The sequence below is a fragment of the Indicator indicator genome, chromosome 21 (assembly GCF_027791375.1).
Source record: "Indicator indicator isolate 239-I01 chromosome 21, UM_Iind_1.1, whole genome shotgun sequence".
Classification (NCBI taxonomy): Eukaryota; Metazoa; Chordata; class Aves; order Piciformes; family Indicatoridae; genus Indicator; species Indicator indicator.
Genome location: NC_072030.1, coordinates 15,577,689 through 15,594,573, shown reverse-complemented (window position 1 = coordinate 15,594,573; position 16,885 = coordinate 15,577,689). Strand labels below are relative to the sequence as shown.

Genomic DNA, 16,885 nt, shown 5'->3' with positions numbered 1-16,885 from the left:
ATTGCATGAAGAGTGCCATAGTCCTGCCCCCAGCACCCCTAGAGATGTGCAGTGGAGAGCTGAACGTGGAAAAGCTCAGAAGGCAGCAGCAATACTGATTTGTGTGAAAGCAGCTGTCAGCTGTATCTTTAGATAATTAAAGTAGAATCATAATGGAGATGGTGGTGAGAGTACTTATCCCAGCTTCAGATCTTTCTCACAGTCTTCATCTTACTTGTCAGCACTGATCAAAGTGCCTTTCAGACACAGTTGTTCAGGAAGGAAGGATTAAGCATTTGGGGGCTCAGCTGAGGGGGTAGTTGCTAGAGTTGCTCAGGTCTGGTATCACTTTGGTGATGCTCAAAACAAATCACATGAAGCATCTATCCAGGTCAGTAGCTCAAGTTATGATTACCTCATCCCCATTTGTATGTTTGTGGCTTTTTAGTCCTCATCACTGTTTCACAACCAAAGTCACTCTTTTCACAACTGAAGGATGCTGCCCTGGGGACTGGTTTTCCAATGGTGAAGTAAGGATGAGATATTCCAAAAAAAAAAAAAAAAAAGCTGTAAAAATGAAAAAAAATCCTTTTTTCCTCCTGATTTGTAGTGTTTCATCAAATCACAAGAATGAGATAAAACCTTTCAATGTTTCACAGGATGTTCACTGTACTTTTTTAATCTTTAAGTAAGAACACTAATGACATGTTTTCCACTTTTTTTTCTTTTTCCCCCTTTTTTTCTCTTTAATTCTCTTGCATGTGAAAAGATCTACCAAAATTCTTTCTATTGGCAGTATTGAGAGACATCCATTCCCCATTGTGCATGTGCACTTACTGTTATGCTGCTATGTTGGGGATCTCATAGTAATGATCAGGCATATCAGAAGCTTGGTATGAGCCATGAGGAGCCCTGATGAGTCTCTTGCTGTCCAGTGGTTCACATCTCTTGTTTGAGATGCAGCATATACTTTTCCCAGGTTCTTTCTTCTTTCCTGTTCAACCATGCCTTATCCTCAAAGGAGCCACTGCCTCATTGCAGGATGCAATAACATCACTTTCTGTGAGCAGTTAACCTTTCCTCTTGAAGCATCTTGACGTCTGGTTTGCATTTCTGCTGCAATCACACCCTTGCCAAGACCTTAAAGGCCTTTCCTGCAATAATTCTGGTGCTGTATCCTAAATGAGTTTTGATTCATTGTGTGCTTTGTGCTTTGGTACACTGCCCATCATTTAAATTATTTTTACAGACTCTAATCTCCCAGAAGAGCCACGTAAGTGTGACAGAAGCCTTGCTTGTTTGGCTGTGTAACTAACTTGTTTTTCTTAGCATCAAGCTGCCCTGTATTGAGTATGATTATTCTTGTACATGAAGGCTGCAGCCTCACACAGGAGCTAGAAGACAGGACTTCTTTGACAGGGAGTCAAGGAGCTGGTTAAAAATGATGCCATTGTTCCTTTCAGGAAGCACCAACTATGCTTTGCTTTACAGTTGGAACAAACACACTTTGACAGGAAGCTCCATCTGATAGACCAAAGCTAACACAAACAGAGCATTCACACTCTGTCTGTTGAAGGGTTTTTGGGTGGCAAGTGGCAGCTGAGACTAGGGATCTATCTACTAGCTTGGCCTGTGGAGGACATAAGAGAGAGGAAGTGTGTGTTGGTCAGGAAACTGCTGTGGCCAGTTCCTGGAGGGAATCATGCCCCTCTGCAAGCATGCAACTCTCCTTCTCTTCTGCTAGGCATCCTTGTGCCACAGAGAAGCTGTAAGGTGGGAAGAGGCGTAAGGTGGCCATTGGAATGTGCTGCCCAGGGAGGTGGTGGAGTCACCATCCCTGGAGGTGTTCAAGAGGGGATTGGACGTGGCACTTGGTGCCAAGGTTTTAGATAGTCATAAGGTTTAGGGTGACAGGTTGTACTCGATGATCTCTGAGGTCTCTTCCAACCTTCTTGATTCTTCTTCCTCTTGATAAAGAGGCTGTACCTGTCCTTCCTTCCCTGGCCTCAAAAACAAACCAGGAAAAGATAAGACAAATCCTTACAGGAAAACCAAGCAAAGAGCCTGTGTGTGGCTCTTTTAAACCCTCACCTCTGGTTTTTTGTTACTTGATGTGGGTTAGTGTGAATGCTTCCCTGGCTGCACCATGGAAATGCCAGGGCAGTACCGCATGAGGTGGTTTCATGTTGACTTGTTGTAATATAATCCTGCTCAGGTTTTTCACCAGGGTTTTCCTCATGAAAATTAAGTCAGGAATGACTTCTCTGGTCTGGAATGGAATAGAATGTATGACCAAGTGAAAGGGTAATCCCTTGTCTTCAGTGTGTCTCTTTCCTGAAGCTGTCTATCTAACCCCTCATTGCAATAACACTTTTTGTTGCCTGGAAAGCTGTGTGCAAATGTCATTTTTATGATAGCATTGACCTTGGTGTGCACAGTCTAAGTAAGTGTCAGCATGTGGAAGTCAAGGAGATGAAAGATGAAATAATGATGCTGTCATAGATTTTAATGAACTAACCTCAAGTGGATGTGCAGCAGCATTATAGTTTGCAAATATGATGATCAAGATAAGAATCTGCTCATATTTAATCTGCTTGCTGGTGTTGCTCCTTCTCAATGTCAGCCTCCTGGTTCTCCTTTCTGTATGCTTAAAGGAAGTTCACCTTGCTTTGAATTGCTTTGTTTACCCATGAACCCTATCACAGCTGAATGGCAAGGGGGAAAAAAATACAAAAATAAATTATGTACTCTGTAAAAACCAACCAGCCAAAAATCCCCACCAAGGAAAAAACCCAAACCCACCCCCTGGGTTACAGGGCTGGTGAGGAAGTTGGCAACTGATGCATGTGATTGAACAAAGCTCTGCATTTAAAGACAGACAATCTAGTTGTCCAGAAGCAAGGTGCAGACAGAGGTTCAAGAAGAATCTTACCAAAGGCATAGAAGGACCCAGAGGACCTTTTTAAAATTATTATTCCTTACAGAATACTTTTTTTTTTTTTTTGCTCAATTTTAGTCATTTTCTCCGGTAGACCGAGAGGATGAACTCAACCAGGCATGGGCCTCATGCCAACAGAGATAGCAAAGATCAAGCAGTCATAAGCTAAAATATTGCTCTCTGTATGCCAGAGCACTGATAGTTGGATGCCTTCAAGATTGATAGCTGTAATGGATAAAAAATATTCAAGGGAAAGAACAGACTTACTTAGCTCTTAGCACTGACCAAGGCAAAGCTGGCTAACTCCTTGAAGAGTTAGAACTCAGCTTGCATTTGTATAATTTGAGCTGAACTTTCCATTTCCCTCATCTACTAATTGTTTTTGAGGTTTCAGCTTAATTTAGGGCCTCCTCATGCCAACCTTTTCCAGGTTCATGGAAAGACTCCCACTGAGTGTATGTAAGACACTGCAAAAAAAGTATAAAATCCACCTGTACCTTAGTGTTGGGTTTGGGCAGTGATGGCTGCATGTACATGAGGATGTATTAACCTGGTGAGGAAATTGTTCCAGCTTGTCTCATGCAGTGCTTTCTCTAAATGTTCCTGCTCATATCACTGAAGGTATTTTATAAACCTTTATCAGTTTTCTCCTACCTGTGACATTCACTAAATGAGTGCTGTTATCTCTCAGTGAGTGGTTAATTGTTCCTTTGATCATTCCATGCATTGCTTCAAGCCACAAAAAAGAAGACAAGCTCTAGTGTTCTAAACTCATAGTTAAACACAGGGGGAAAAAAACCAAAGCAGCAGCTCAGGGTTGGAGGCTGCAAAGTGCTGATAGCTCCCTGTTAAGGTGTCAAGGTTTTGCAGCTGTCACTAAGGTCACTGAAAAAGCACCAAGTCTGGATCTGTTCTGAAAGTCCGAACATGTCTTAATAGGCAGAAATCCCTAAATCCACCTCTAGCTGTTAATAGATTCTCCATCTATTTTCTGTATGTTGCAGAAGGCAGGGATGCCTCTCAACTAGACTTGGCTGCTCAAGGCCTCATGCAACCTGGCTTTGAACACCTCAAGGGAGGGGGCATCCACAGCCTCCCGAAGCAACCTATTCCAGAGTCTCACCACCCTCATACTGAAGAATTTCTTCCTAAGATCCAGTCCAAATCTACTTTCTCTCAGCTTAAAACTCTTCTCCCTTGTCCTATCGCTAGACACCCTGATGAAAAGTCCCTCTCCAGCCTTCCTGGAGGTTCCCTTCACGTATTGGAAGGCATCTCTAAGTTCCCCTTGGAGCCTTCTTTTCTCCAGGCTGAACAACCCTAGCTCTTTCATCCTGTCCTCATAGCAGAGGTGCTCCAGCCCTTGGATTATCTTTGTGGCTCTCCTCTGGACTCGCTCTAATAGTTCCATGCCCTGGTGTCTGGTGACACCAGAACTGGCTGCAGGAACCAGGTCATCTAGTAACAGTTTACTGAAAGCAGAGTCCCTGAAAACATCTGCTGCCTGGTTACTGTTAATGCCCATGCTGCTCTAAGGGTGGTGTCCTGGTTTCATGTCCAGAAGCACAGAGGTGATCCGATGCTTGCAAAATTCTTGCTGTTAAGGGAAACCTAGCACTGTTAGATAGGAGTTAACTTCAAAGCTGTGTGTTTTGGAGTGTATCTGGGAGTCATCTACATGCAGGCAGATGCTGCTTTTGTAAGCTGGGACAGGCAGCATGAAAGGCTTCACATGCTATCAGCTCATCTCTAGTGCTTGCTCAGCCCCACAAGCTGTGAAAGTTAGATCAGAGCTGATGAGAGCCTGAACTCCTCATTGCTCTTCTTCCTTTCTTGAAGATGGTTCATGTGTGCATAAGAGGGTAAACCAGCACCAAGCTTCAGGAGATAAAAGATTGGTGGTTTCCAAGAGACCTGAGTGTTTCCTGACCACTAGAGTTAAAAGAAATGTCGATTTTCCTAGTGCCTCACTCCCTTCTTATGCTTCAGAAGTGGAGGAGGAAGCCACTGGTACTGAAACAAAAGTAGTGTAAGAGCTGAATTTTGGAAGGAAACAAACAGCAGGTTGATGCCAGAGGAAGACCTTTTTTTTTTTTTTTTTTTTTTAATCTTAGTTTTACACCCTTTGTGCAGTTGATGAAGTCTCAGAAGCAAAACAGTGATGCCAGTGTGACAGGGTTAGTAGCTTGGCTATGGTGCTCCACTGGCACGGCTGTACTGATGGAGGGGCTTGTGAGCTTCTTGTCACTAATGCCCAAGACACTGATGAGAAGCAGCAGTATCTGACCAGACATCTTTGTTTCACTCGGGATTGGTGTCTTTGGGGGTTCAGTAAATTTCAAGAGGTTTTTCTGAAGGTGAAAAAGAAAAGACTAAAAATCTGTAAGACTGAAATGGCTCCATGTGCCTGAACACTTGTAAAAGTAAACAGTCCAGTGACTGGCCCTTGGTGTGCTTCCTGTGTCAGCCTTCAATTGCTCTCATAGTACAAAGGGATTTGGCAAACAGTTTATCTTCCTGTCAGGCACACAAACGTGCACCTCTAACCCCTATTAGGTTCCCCTCAGGTGGGTGTTTAGGAAAGTGCAAAAATGGAATAGTCTTTGCTTTGGTGCCCTCTCCTGGTGTGTTACATCGGCTGAGGTCTGCTTTCAGCAGGTTTACTGCCATTGAAGGATGTAAATAGTACTAATTGTTATTGCTCAAGGTGTATTCAGACAGTTTGCACCATCCCATGCGACTCAGTGTTTGCTTTTGAACTTGTTTGCTTTTGTTGGACTTCTTATCCAGAGACCTTTTGTGCTCCTGAACCACTTTCTGTTCACGTTGTCAGCTCTGTTGGTCTTCAGCAGTTGGGGAAATACTGCAGATAGAAGGGCTGGACACTTGGGGAATATTTAGGTGACATTTCAGATGTCTGGCTGGTCTTTGTGTTTCCCTGCACACCCTACTTCTGTTTGAGAATGGCTAAGACTAGAGATAGAAGGCAAGATGAGAAAACTAAGAGGTAAATCAGAATAATTAGAGGTACCCCCACATGTTTACACTTTGTCAAGGTTAAAGTATGTTCTCATTTGTGTGTTTGTGTTGATGTGTGATAGTCTCTATCCTATTAAATCCAGTTCATTACCACGGACTTGATTTTTGTCCCTAGGAAATCTCTCCCCCTAGTTTTGTAATGTGCTTACAGTATAATTTGTGTGTGCACTGGACTTTCATGTGCTGTATTTTGAAGCAACCATTGGGCAGTCTGGCTTATAATGTCAACCCTGACACAGTTTTGCTTTCAAATGGTTCAGCCAGTGAAGTTCTCACATGAAAAAAAGAATCCTGAAGAATAGATAAAGGCTCTGAGTGACTTCAGCTGAGTCATTTCCATTTGTAGCCACTGATGGCCAGTTTTAATAATTCTCTTGAGTTCAGTTTTAATCATGATGTCAATCGTTTGTTGTTGTTGTTTTTCTGGGGGGAGGGAGTGTGTGGGGAGGGGAACCCCACAAACATTTCAGAGATCAGTGGCAGGGATGATTTAGTTACTGGGTTTTGCAACAAGTTTCTGTCAAGTGCTAAGAATTGGGGTTGCTTGTCTCAACAGAATTGTGAAGACATCCCTCACAGCTAGTTCTGTGTCTAATAAGTGAATGTTTTAAATCTTCTTCAATGCTTATGATTTAAGAAGAAACATGCAGTTGTTTGGGAGCTGGGAGCTGCCTGGGTCTAGTGTTTAGTGGAGAGCATCCAGTCTGGGTGTGGGTTTTCTAGAAGTAGTTGGGCTGAGTTTGCTGCAACTCTCTGGCTGTCCTAAATCTTATCCTGGGGGAACCAGGACCCTCTCCCTCAGAACTGGGGCAAGTGGAGAGACAGGGAACAAAACTTACATTCCCACTTTCCCTTTGATAGATGCTTAGAAATTTTGTTCTATCTCAAAATGGAGTCAGTCCTAGGCTGTGTTCCAGATGCCAAGTGTCAGGTTGTATTTTTCTGGGGCTTTTGGGGGTGGGCTGTGAAAGGCAGTGTGGGCAGAGCCTGCTAAGCTCTGGCTTAGTTGGGATCTCTCTTTGCAGTTTATTAGAATTTGGGGTGTCAAAAAGGCAAGGATTTGAAATGCTGACTGAGCTGTAATAGCCCTTACTATGGGAAAGAACAAGGAATGCTGCTTCCCTGAGGGACTAGGGAAACAGCAAGTCATAGAGGTAGGCTAAAGCTAATGTGATGGTGTGGGTTCATTTGATAATGTCCAACCCAAAACCTCAGTGTCTGAAGAGAAACCACTTCTCCAACATGAAACAGGACCACTCGAATGTTGCCAGCTGTGTTTTAAGATAATCCAAAGCCAATGCCATTTCTGTGTGTGCAGATAATGTCTAACAGCAGAAATTACCTCTAGGTTCTTACTGGCCTGCCTTTGCATGATTTTAATTTTATTTTTTTTAATTTATTTTTTTGTTTGCAGCTTCCTCATAGTGCTGATATGCCTTATCTTCAGCGTGCTTTCCACAATTGAGCAGTATGCAGCTCTTGCTACAGGGACGTTGTTTTGGATGGTATGTATGGGGGTCTTCATGTCACTAATGCATGTTCTTAATGTCCAAACTCTCATCTCCTGACCTAATGCCACTATCAAGCAGCACCTTCCTTTATGGTTTCGTTGACAAGAGGCTTTTCTGCTTTTCCCCAATGAGTTTGTAAAGCCACAGAAACACCCAAAGTCATGGTAGCACAAAAACCAAGGCTTACCCAATATGGACAACACTCAGGGCATCTATGTTGTGTGCAACACGTGGGGCTGTTCTGCTCTAAGCTTGAATCCCTCACAGGACTCAGGGTAATCCATTTTCCATCCATACTGAACACCAAACACCTGACCATGGGGAGGAAAGCAGTAAGTAGAAGTCCTTTCTTTCAGCTGATGTAAGGTGGAGCTTGCTTTCACAAGTGGAAGTCATGTATCTTTAGCTCCCTTTAGAGAGAGACTTTAGCTCCCTTTAGAGAGAGACTTGCTCAACTCCTTCTATGCTCTCCCCTCAGCAGAGAGAAGTTATCTTTTGTTTATAGTGCACTAGTGCTGCAACAGGTATGTATCAAGAAATGTTCTAAGAGTATTGCTGTCCTGCCAGTTTAAATTTTAGGGAAGAACCTTAGTTTTGAAGTTGGAGAGGCATGGTTTTGAACATAAATCAATTTGTTGTACCTCAGTGGTGGAGTACTCCCTGCTACATCATTGATTTCTCTGTGTCTATAAGTATATGACCATTGTTTCACTTGTGAAAACACCATCACTGCATTGAGAAATTAAAACCAAAGCCAAACCAGAAAGTCCTCCTAGAGCTCACTTGAGTTGCATGTCATTGAGGACACATGTTAGGAAAAATACCTGTTGGGGGCAGAATCTGTTCCTCCTGACTGAAAAAAAAAACTACTCAAAGATGACCCTTGAAAACACTTACAATGAAGAGCTATGCTACTTTTATTTTCTCCAGGTAGCCAAAGTCTTTTTGGCCTGATCCTGTGATAGACCTAGGCACCTACACAACTTCAGCAGATGGCTTTTCTGAAGCCAGGGAGCTCAATCACATTGCAGTAACAGGTGGAAGCAGGGTGCCCTTTTTCATGGACAAGAATTTGAGGCTTCAATAACACAAGATATCATAATTCTAGGGGGGGAAAAAAAGCAAGCTTAAAATGTTGAGATTCTATATATATCTTGTTTCCTTTTTATTCTGGAGCTCCTTGTCTTATAATACCACCTCCCCTTACCAGAGGAGGAAATAGCATATGTTATGTCACCAGTAATTTTAAAGCATTTAAAACTGCTTCTGGTTTTCACAACAATAAGAAGAAACCCGAAGTTAACACGGGGGCAAATAAACAAGGGAAAAGTTTAGCTGTGTTCCAAGTGGTTGCTCCACGTTTAGACAAAAAAAAGCTTAACAATTAGCTGTTGAATCTGTCTCTGCTTGTCACCACACTTCAGGAGGCAAAGAGCCTGGATGAAAGCTATACCTAAATGCAGTTGTAATGGGAGATTAGGAGAGAATTGGCCTTTTGTTCGTTTCCAGAATGCAGTGAAAACTGATTAAATTTGCATGTGTTTACTTGATCCCTTTTTTGCACTAGATGGTGCTGTTGGAGGGGGTTCGACTTCAGCTACTCGTTGGCACTTGCCCAATTTGAGCTGGAGCCTGAGCCAAGGCTGTGAAGGACCCAGCGTTTTGAAGGGGGCTGTGTGTGCACTTGGCCCATTTAAAGCAGCGGGGCGAGAGAGCTGGTTTTTGCCATGACTCATAAAGAGAAAGTGGTGTATCTGTGTAGAAATGGACTTTTTGAGATGACAATATTTAAACTAATGGAGGGGGGGGGAAAGGGAAAAGGAAAAAAAAAAGGCAATTTGGAGATGTATGTTCCCAGAGAGGCCATATTTTTTCTTTTATTTTCATAAGCAAGGGTTTTATGGTGCCAGAACACAGCAGAATGCTGTTATCTCAGCATGATCTAACAAAATCCAAGTGCCTGATCCAAGGGAATTAAACGTTCTGCTGAACCTAGGGATATTTTGTGTGCCTGAAAAAGCCATTTTCTGGTAGGAATCTCATTTCAATATTGATTCCAACAAAAAAAAAAAAAAAAAAAAAAAAGAGGAAGGAAGAGGAAGGGTCTGCCTTTTTTATGAGGAAAGTATAAGGTCTTTCCACCTTTCTGAGTTCCTTTTCTACTTTAGCATACTTCTTACTGACAAGATTAAACAGTTTTTAAGCATTGAAAAGGCTGTCAGACAAAATGAGAGGTAAATGGGTTTGGGTGGTTAACATTTATGATGTTGGCATTGAAATTATTCCTACAATTAAGAGAGCGGAGCACAGAGTTTATACCTAGGGGAAATCTAGATTGTGTTGTTTCATCCATTTATTTATTGATTCATTTCAATGTGGTGTTTTGTTTTGGATGCAAGCCTTGGGTTTTGTTTGCTGGAGTGTTTTGGGGGCCTTGTGAGAAAGAGGGGGGAAAAAAAATACCTGCAGCTTTTGATTCTGAAGTTGGCCTTCACTGAGAGAGAGAACAAATGTCTCAGTTCAAAGTGGACTCAACATAATTTTTTTCTTTTTTTCTGATTATCTTCTTGGTTGAGAAGGCCAAGACAGGGACTTGCAATCTGGACATGGGGGCATTTTCAGCCTTGCATGGGGTTAATGTCTGCAAAGGATGCCTGGTGATAGCTCTGCAGGCTGATCTATTCTGCAGACTCTCTCTAAAAGGTACTGGAGCAAAGTGTAAAATTGCTGAGGCTGCAAAGACAACTGTCCCCTGGTCTGACACAGGGTGAGGTCAGCCAGTGTAGAAGGTATGTGTGTGGTGGACTCATGCTCTTTGATCCCTTTCCTTTGATGGACTTGCAGATAGACCTGTCCAGGGCCTTCACTTGCTGCAGTGTTTCCTTTCTGCTTTCATTGAAAGTCAGCTGCTCTGCAGTTTTGTTTGCAGCCAAGAGGCCAAATGTGAGCGATTCAAAGACTCAGGAAATGTGAATAAAAATGAAAATTGTCCTTCTCCCTTTTATTCCTGTGATTGGGAGGTGGAACAAGGGGCTTCCTCTGGTTGTGAACCCAGGTGTTTCTCACAGGGCTTGTCTGCTGTTCTGCTGGGCAGAGCTGAGCTGTGCTGGCAGGTAGTGTGAGTGTTTCTATCTGCTTCATTCCACAGTCAGCTGCCTTGGTTTGAAAGGCTGCTGGTAGTAACATCCTAACTGCTTCAGCTGTTTGCAAAGCCATCCCTTGTCAGCTCCCCTGGTCTGTGTGGCAGGATTGTGTTATGTAAACGTGATGTTAAAGGGGTTTTGTTAATTTGGTTCAGAAGGTGGTGTGGACATGCTTTCAGTTCAGCTTAAATTCTGCTTTATGTCCATTTCAAACACATCTGAGGGGAGGTTCAGACTGGATTCTAGGAGATGTTTCTTCACAGAGAGGGTTCTCAAACATTGGAATGTTCTGCCCAGGGCAGTGGTGGAGTCACCATCCCTGGAGGTGTTTAAGCAGCACTTGGGGACCTGGTTTAGTGTTGACCCTTCAGTGCTGGGTTGAAGGCTGGGCTGGATAATCTTTGAGGTCTCTTCCAACTGGATGTTTGCTGTGATTTCTGTGAAATCAGATGCTTCTACAGTGGGAAGATGATTGTTAGGGACAGCTGAACCAGTGTAGTGAAGTGGGCTTTAAAAAAAACAGAAGTCTGTTGGTTTTGTGTGGTGTAGATGAAGGCTGAGCTGAAGGGGAATGCCAGGAAGGAATGTCGAGGTGATATGGAAAGTATGCTAAGGCTGGGAAGGGAAAGATGAGCTTTTGTTATTATTGTTCATGAGCTAAAGCTCAAAGGCTTTAGAAGGGAGAGTTTCCCTCTGACATCTGCAGAGGGCAGCCTTGGACCATGCTGGGGCCTGACTCGGGGCTGCATCAGACCTTGGCTGGGATCCTGAAGTAGGTAAAAATATCTTTTGGAAGAAATGAACTATTAATAAAGAGATGGGTTTTTTTTTCACATGGGCTTGGGGAGTTTTAAATGAGTGATCAACCACAAAACAAAAAAATAGTTCAGGGACAGAAAGGTGCAGGGGGAAATAAAAGCTGGGTAAACATTGCTGCCAGAGACAAATCTGGCCACTTTGAGGTTGTGTAGCCCCAAAATTCCTGCTGCTAGGCCTACCTGATTGCTCTTCATGTGGATGGCTTCTAGAAAAGAGTGAGAACAGTTAAAACATTCAGTGAAATGAATTTAGACAAGTATTTGCTTGGAGGAGAAAGAAAAAGATGCTAAACTCACTGCAAGATTTCCAGCATCTTAGGTCTTTCCAGGTATGCTCTTGCTATTGTCTGAGATGTTTCCTTTCCAGTGGGGGAAAAAAATTAGTTTATTTGGCTAAACTTCTCAAGAGTTACCACCAAAGATGACTTTTAGATGTAGAGCCCTGGGGCTTTTCAGTCTGGAGAAGACTGAGAGGGGATTTAAATGTTTATAAATATCTGAGGGCTGGGGGTCAGAAGGGAGGGGACAGGCTCTGCTCACTTGCACCCTGTTCAAGGGGCAATGGATATCAATTCCAGCACAGGAGGTTCCACCTCCACAAGAGGAGGAACTTCTTCACTGTGAGGGTCACAGAGCACTGGAACAGGCTGCCCAGAGAGGTTGTGGAGTCTCCTTCTCTGGAGGTTTTCCAGACCTATCTGGATGTGCTCCTGTGTGACCTGTGCTGGATTCTATGGTCCTGCTCTGTCAGGGGGCTTGGACTCGATCTCTGGAGGTCCCTTCCAACCCTGACATCCTGTGATCCTGTGATGTGACAAAAATAAGCAGTGATTCTTCTAGAAAACTCTGTGTACTGCATGCATCTAGCAGGTTCAAAAGTTATGAATTTGAATTCTTATTTTAATTTGCTCCACTGGAGTGTGTATTTGATACAGTGTATGGGCATAGCCTTAAAACCAGCACACAAAGATAAGCTGAATGCAGAGAGTTGGTTAGTCCCATTTCTGCCTTTCCTAAGAGCTGTGGAAAATGATTCCCTCTTCCTGGGTTTCTGTACCTGGAATTCTTGTGGTGACACACTTAAAACACTGCCATTTAAAACAGAGTCTGCAACCATGGCACTCTGAGTAAAGGAATCACAATTCAGCATTTATACCCACAGGACAAGGATCTCAAGGGGTGGGATGGCAGTGAAGCACCAAGCATTTATTGAGACTCAAACTCTGAAGACCAAGACAGAGTTTGGGCAGAGGGGGACCTTCCTCAGGCTCAGATTGCAGCCAACACAGCCCACCAGTGATAGATTGGTGCCGGCTGCTTGCTGGTCTCCATGATCTGACATGGTGATCTCCCTCACTGGGGCTGTTGGCCAAAGACTGCAAGGAACATGGTGCCACCTTGTCCTTTTGCTCTGACCAACCTCCCCAGCTTTCCAGAGATGAACTGTGGTGCTGTGAGAGCTTTCAGAAAACATTGCTTTGCTGTTGGATGCAGCATGCTGGGAATATAGAGAGGTGTGCCTAGTTGTTAGTAGTTCACCTGTTCTCAGGGGTTGGGTTTGCTCTCTTAAGCCACACAAGAAACAAAACAGCAATATACTGATTTTTTTTCTCTTTTTTTTAGTATATCTGCATTCCAATAAATTCTCTTCAAAGAAAATGCCATCACTCAAAGTATGTTTCATCTGTTGTTCACTGTTGTCAAGCTTTCTACTTAGGGGTTAAAGTCTGATTAAACTTCTCTGGGCTATAAAGTCTGTTGATAAACTAAAAGAAACACATTTTCTTTGAATTTCTACACACTTTTCACCATTTAATATTTTAGTAAACAAGCAGAGTAGTACAAATTCCATCTTGGAAAGGACTAAAAAAAAAAAAAGAGAGAGAAAAAGAAAAGAAGTAAAGCTGTGAAATCCTGGTGCATAGCAGAGCCAAGCAGTGAAAAGAAAGATTTTTTTTTTTTTTTTTTTTGGTTAAATTTGGGGTTTATCTGGATTAGTGTGTAATGTTTGCAGTGACAGGTGTTTCCTTTATGCTTTGCCCAAATGTCTGGAAAGTAGTTTGTCATTAAGTGCTGCATTCAGTGTGTATCTCAATTTCAGTATAACTGGAGGGTCCCTGGCTTTGTTAGGTCCTTGTTTTCACATCTGACCTCAGCCAGCTGGAGTCTATTGTTTTAAGAGTAATGTAACAGCTGACATAACATAATGGATATCAAGCTGGAAAACTGGAACAGGGCAGTGAACTGGGCAGGGAGGGGAAAGGGAGAAGTTGGGAAGGAAGGACAAGGGCAAAACTAGCTTCATGATTCAAAGTGGAAGCTTGCTGGCTTGTTTTCCCAGGGGGAATTAGCTAGGGAATAATGGGATGAGTCTGTTGAAGTTCTATTTGCAATTGATTATGTATGATAGACTACTGAGACAGGTTTGAGTTTGCCAGCTGTCACTGGCTGGTGGCTTTTGAATGGCTTTAAGTGGCCCTTGGTAGGCAAAACCTGGAGAAAACTCTGCAGGTGTGGTGTAATTGTGGTGCAGAAGAGCAGTGAGTGCCAGTGTCTTAGCAGAAGAAAGGAGGTGGCAGGAGTTAGTAGTGAGAGAATAACTGAAATTGAATGCATTGAGAATTTTCTTTTGCACTGTTGGATTAAATAGGTTCAATTCACTGGCTAAAAAAAAAAACAAAAGCAACCAGCCTTCTGGGTGGCTTTCTTTTTCTTGGCAGATTCTAACCTAAGCTTCTATGAGTTGTTTTCTAAAAGCTTCATTATTTCTGTTTGCTGGTAGGAAAGAGTATCTCGGCACTGAGGGCTATAACTGTTCTTGGAGGGGGGAAGGAGTAAATGAGCATCCTGTTAGAAACAAGCCATGAACTGGAATGGCCTGGATGCAGGCTGCTTAGGAAGGGGAGACGAGGAGAAGGTGTCACCAGCTGGAGTGCATGGAGCTGTGCCTAGGGATGAGTGGGGGGGAGCCAACTGGGAGCTGCTGGGTCAGTGTTAAAGAGAAGGCAGGGACAGGTGACATTATAGTGGGGGTCTGCTGCAGGCCACCCAAGCACAAAGACTTGAGCAGATGAGGCCCTCCACAGGCAAATAGGAGCAGCCTCATGTTCACAAGCCCTGGTCCTCATGAGGAGCTTCAACTATCCCATTATCTGTTGGAAGGCCAACACAGCAGGGAATGAGTAATCCATAAGTTTCCTGGAATGCGTGGAAAATAACTTCCTTCTCCAAGTGCTAGTGGAGCCAATGAGAAGTACTATGCTGGACCTTGTTCTCACCCAGAAAGAGGGAGCTGGTGGAGAATATGAAACTCAAGGGCAGCCTTGGCTGCAATGACCATGAAATAGTGAAGTTCAAGATCATTGAGGCAGTAAGGAAGGAGCACTGCAAGCACACAACCTTGGACTTCAGAAGAGCAGACTTGTCCTCTCCAGGGATTTACTTGTTGGAGTACCATGAGATAAAGCCTTGTGGGGAAGAGGGTCCCAGGAAAGAGCAACCTGGTCCATTTGGCTGACTGCAGGGGGGAGTTGGACTAGATGACCATTAAAGATCCCTTCCAACCCAAAGCATTCTATGATTCTGCTATTCTAATACCTTCTCCAAGCTCAGGCTTATGTGGAAGGAACAAGAAGAGAGAGAGATGACCCTGTTATTTCTTCATGCATCTTTATGTGTGTGATTCCTTACATGTGTGTAATATATTTCTATATATAGACCATGTTTCTATTTTTAGCAGGTTTCTTTTAATAAGATACTTCTGGCTGGATTTCATTTGTAGTGAGGAGAGCCTCTGGCAACTCCACCCTCCTGAGAGTTTGTTCCATGCTTTTAGGAGCAGGGAGGAGAGGGGAAAAAATAGTCAGGACTCTGTATGCTGGAGTTTTATGTGCATGGGTACAGGCAACCAAATTAGATTCTACACTTACAAGTGAAGTTTTTATGGCATGAGACTGGCAGTTGTGCAGTATGTTTAACTTTGTGCATGTGAGCAGTCATCATGACTTCAGCTGAGCTTCCTGTGTGCATAAATATTAGTGGGATTGGGGTGTAATAGGAAAAGTTTCTTGAACAGTGTCTGCTTGTGCTGTGGGATAACGTAGGGAGCACAGGAATTTGGATTTATCTACCTACAAGCTGCATTTATCTCATATTTAGTGTTTAAAATCTGGGGGTTTTTATCTGACTTTTATTTTGGTAGTATGAAACCTGCCAGCAGGGCCAAAACATCAGTTCTGTTCAACTTGTCTTGCACAAGGAGTTGTTCTGTTGTAATGTGGAGCCTGGTCCTACTTTAGAAAGGTCAGAAAGGTCTTGTGAAAGAGTTTGTTGGAGCTGTTGATTCAGTGGCCAGTGCTACACAGTGTGGGCATTTACACTTAGCTTATAAAATAAACTCCTTTTGTTGTAGAGCTTAGAACTGGATCTTATTACTGAGCTGCTGGAGAAGTCTTGATAGGCCAAAGAGCTGCTGTGTGTGGCATTTTCTGTTCCACTTTCCTAGTACATCCCTCTGCCTTGGCTGCCAACAAGGATGGGTGTACCCTGGCAGCAACAGTGTCAAAGGCTCTGCCACCAAGTGCTGAAGGTTTCTCAGAGTTTCTAGGGACCAAACATTGGGACAAATGTCCTGAAACTCCTGCACTGCTCAGCCATCCTAATTGCTCTTTGATTTCGGGGACCTGCACTTCTCAACCATCCCAATTGCAGTTTGATTTCAGGGACCTGCACTTCTCAACCATCCCAATTGCTCTTTGATTTCAGGGACCTGCACTTCTCAACCATCCCAATTGCTCTTTGACTTCAGGGACCTGCACTTCTCAACCATCCCAATTGCTGTTTGACTTCAGGGACCTGCACTTCTCAACCATCCCAATTGCTCTTTGATTTCAGGGACCTGCATTTCTCAGCCATCCCAATTGCTCTTTGATTTCAGGGACCTGCACTTCTCAACCATCCCAATTGCTCTTTGACTTCAGGGACCTGCACTTCTCAACCATCCCAATTGCTCTTTGACTTCAGGGACCTGCACTTCTCAACCATCCCAATTGCTCTTTGATTTCAGGGACCTGCATTTCTCAGCCATCCCAATTGCTCTTTGATTTCAGGGACCTGCACTTCTCAACCATCCCAATTGCTCTTTGACTTCAGGGACCTGCACTTCTCAACCATCCCAATTGCTGTTTGATTTCAGGGACCTGCACTTCTCAGCCATCCCAATTGCTCTTTGATTTCAGGGACCTGCACTTCTCAACCATCCCAATTGCTCTTTGACTTCAGGGACCTGCACTTCTCAACCATCCCAATTGCTCTTTGACTTCAGGGACCTGCACTTCTCAACCATCCCAATTGCTCTTTGACTTCAGGGACCTGCACTTCTCAACCATCCCAATTGCTCTTTGACTTCAGGGACCTGCACTTCTCAGCCATCCCAATTGCTCTTTGATTTCAGGGACC

At 43.5% G+C, this 16,885-nt stretch overlaps 1 protein-coding gene across 1 annotated transcript in view; it reads left to right on the top strand.

Moving 5' to 3' along the window:
- The window catches only part of KCNQ1 (potassium voltage-gated channel subfamily Q member 1), a 350,807-nt gene that overhangs the window by 37,240 nt on the left and 296,682 nt on the right, over window positions 1-16,885 (top strand). The window contains exon 2 of the mRNA XM_054390363.1: window positions 7,371-7,461. Coding sequence (XP_054246338.1) covers window positions 7,371-7,461 — 91 coding nt within the window. The remainder of the gene's footprint in view (window positions 1-7,370; window positions 7,462-16,885) is intronic.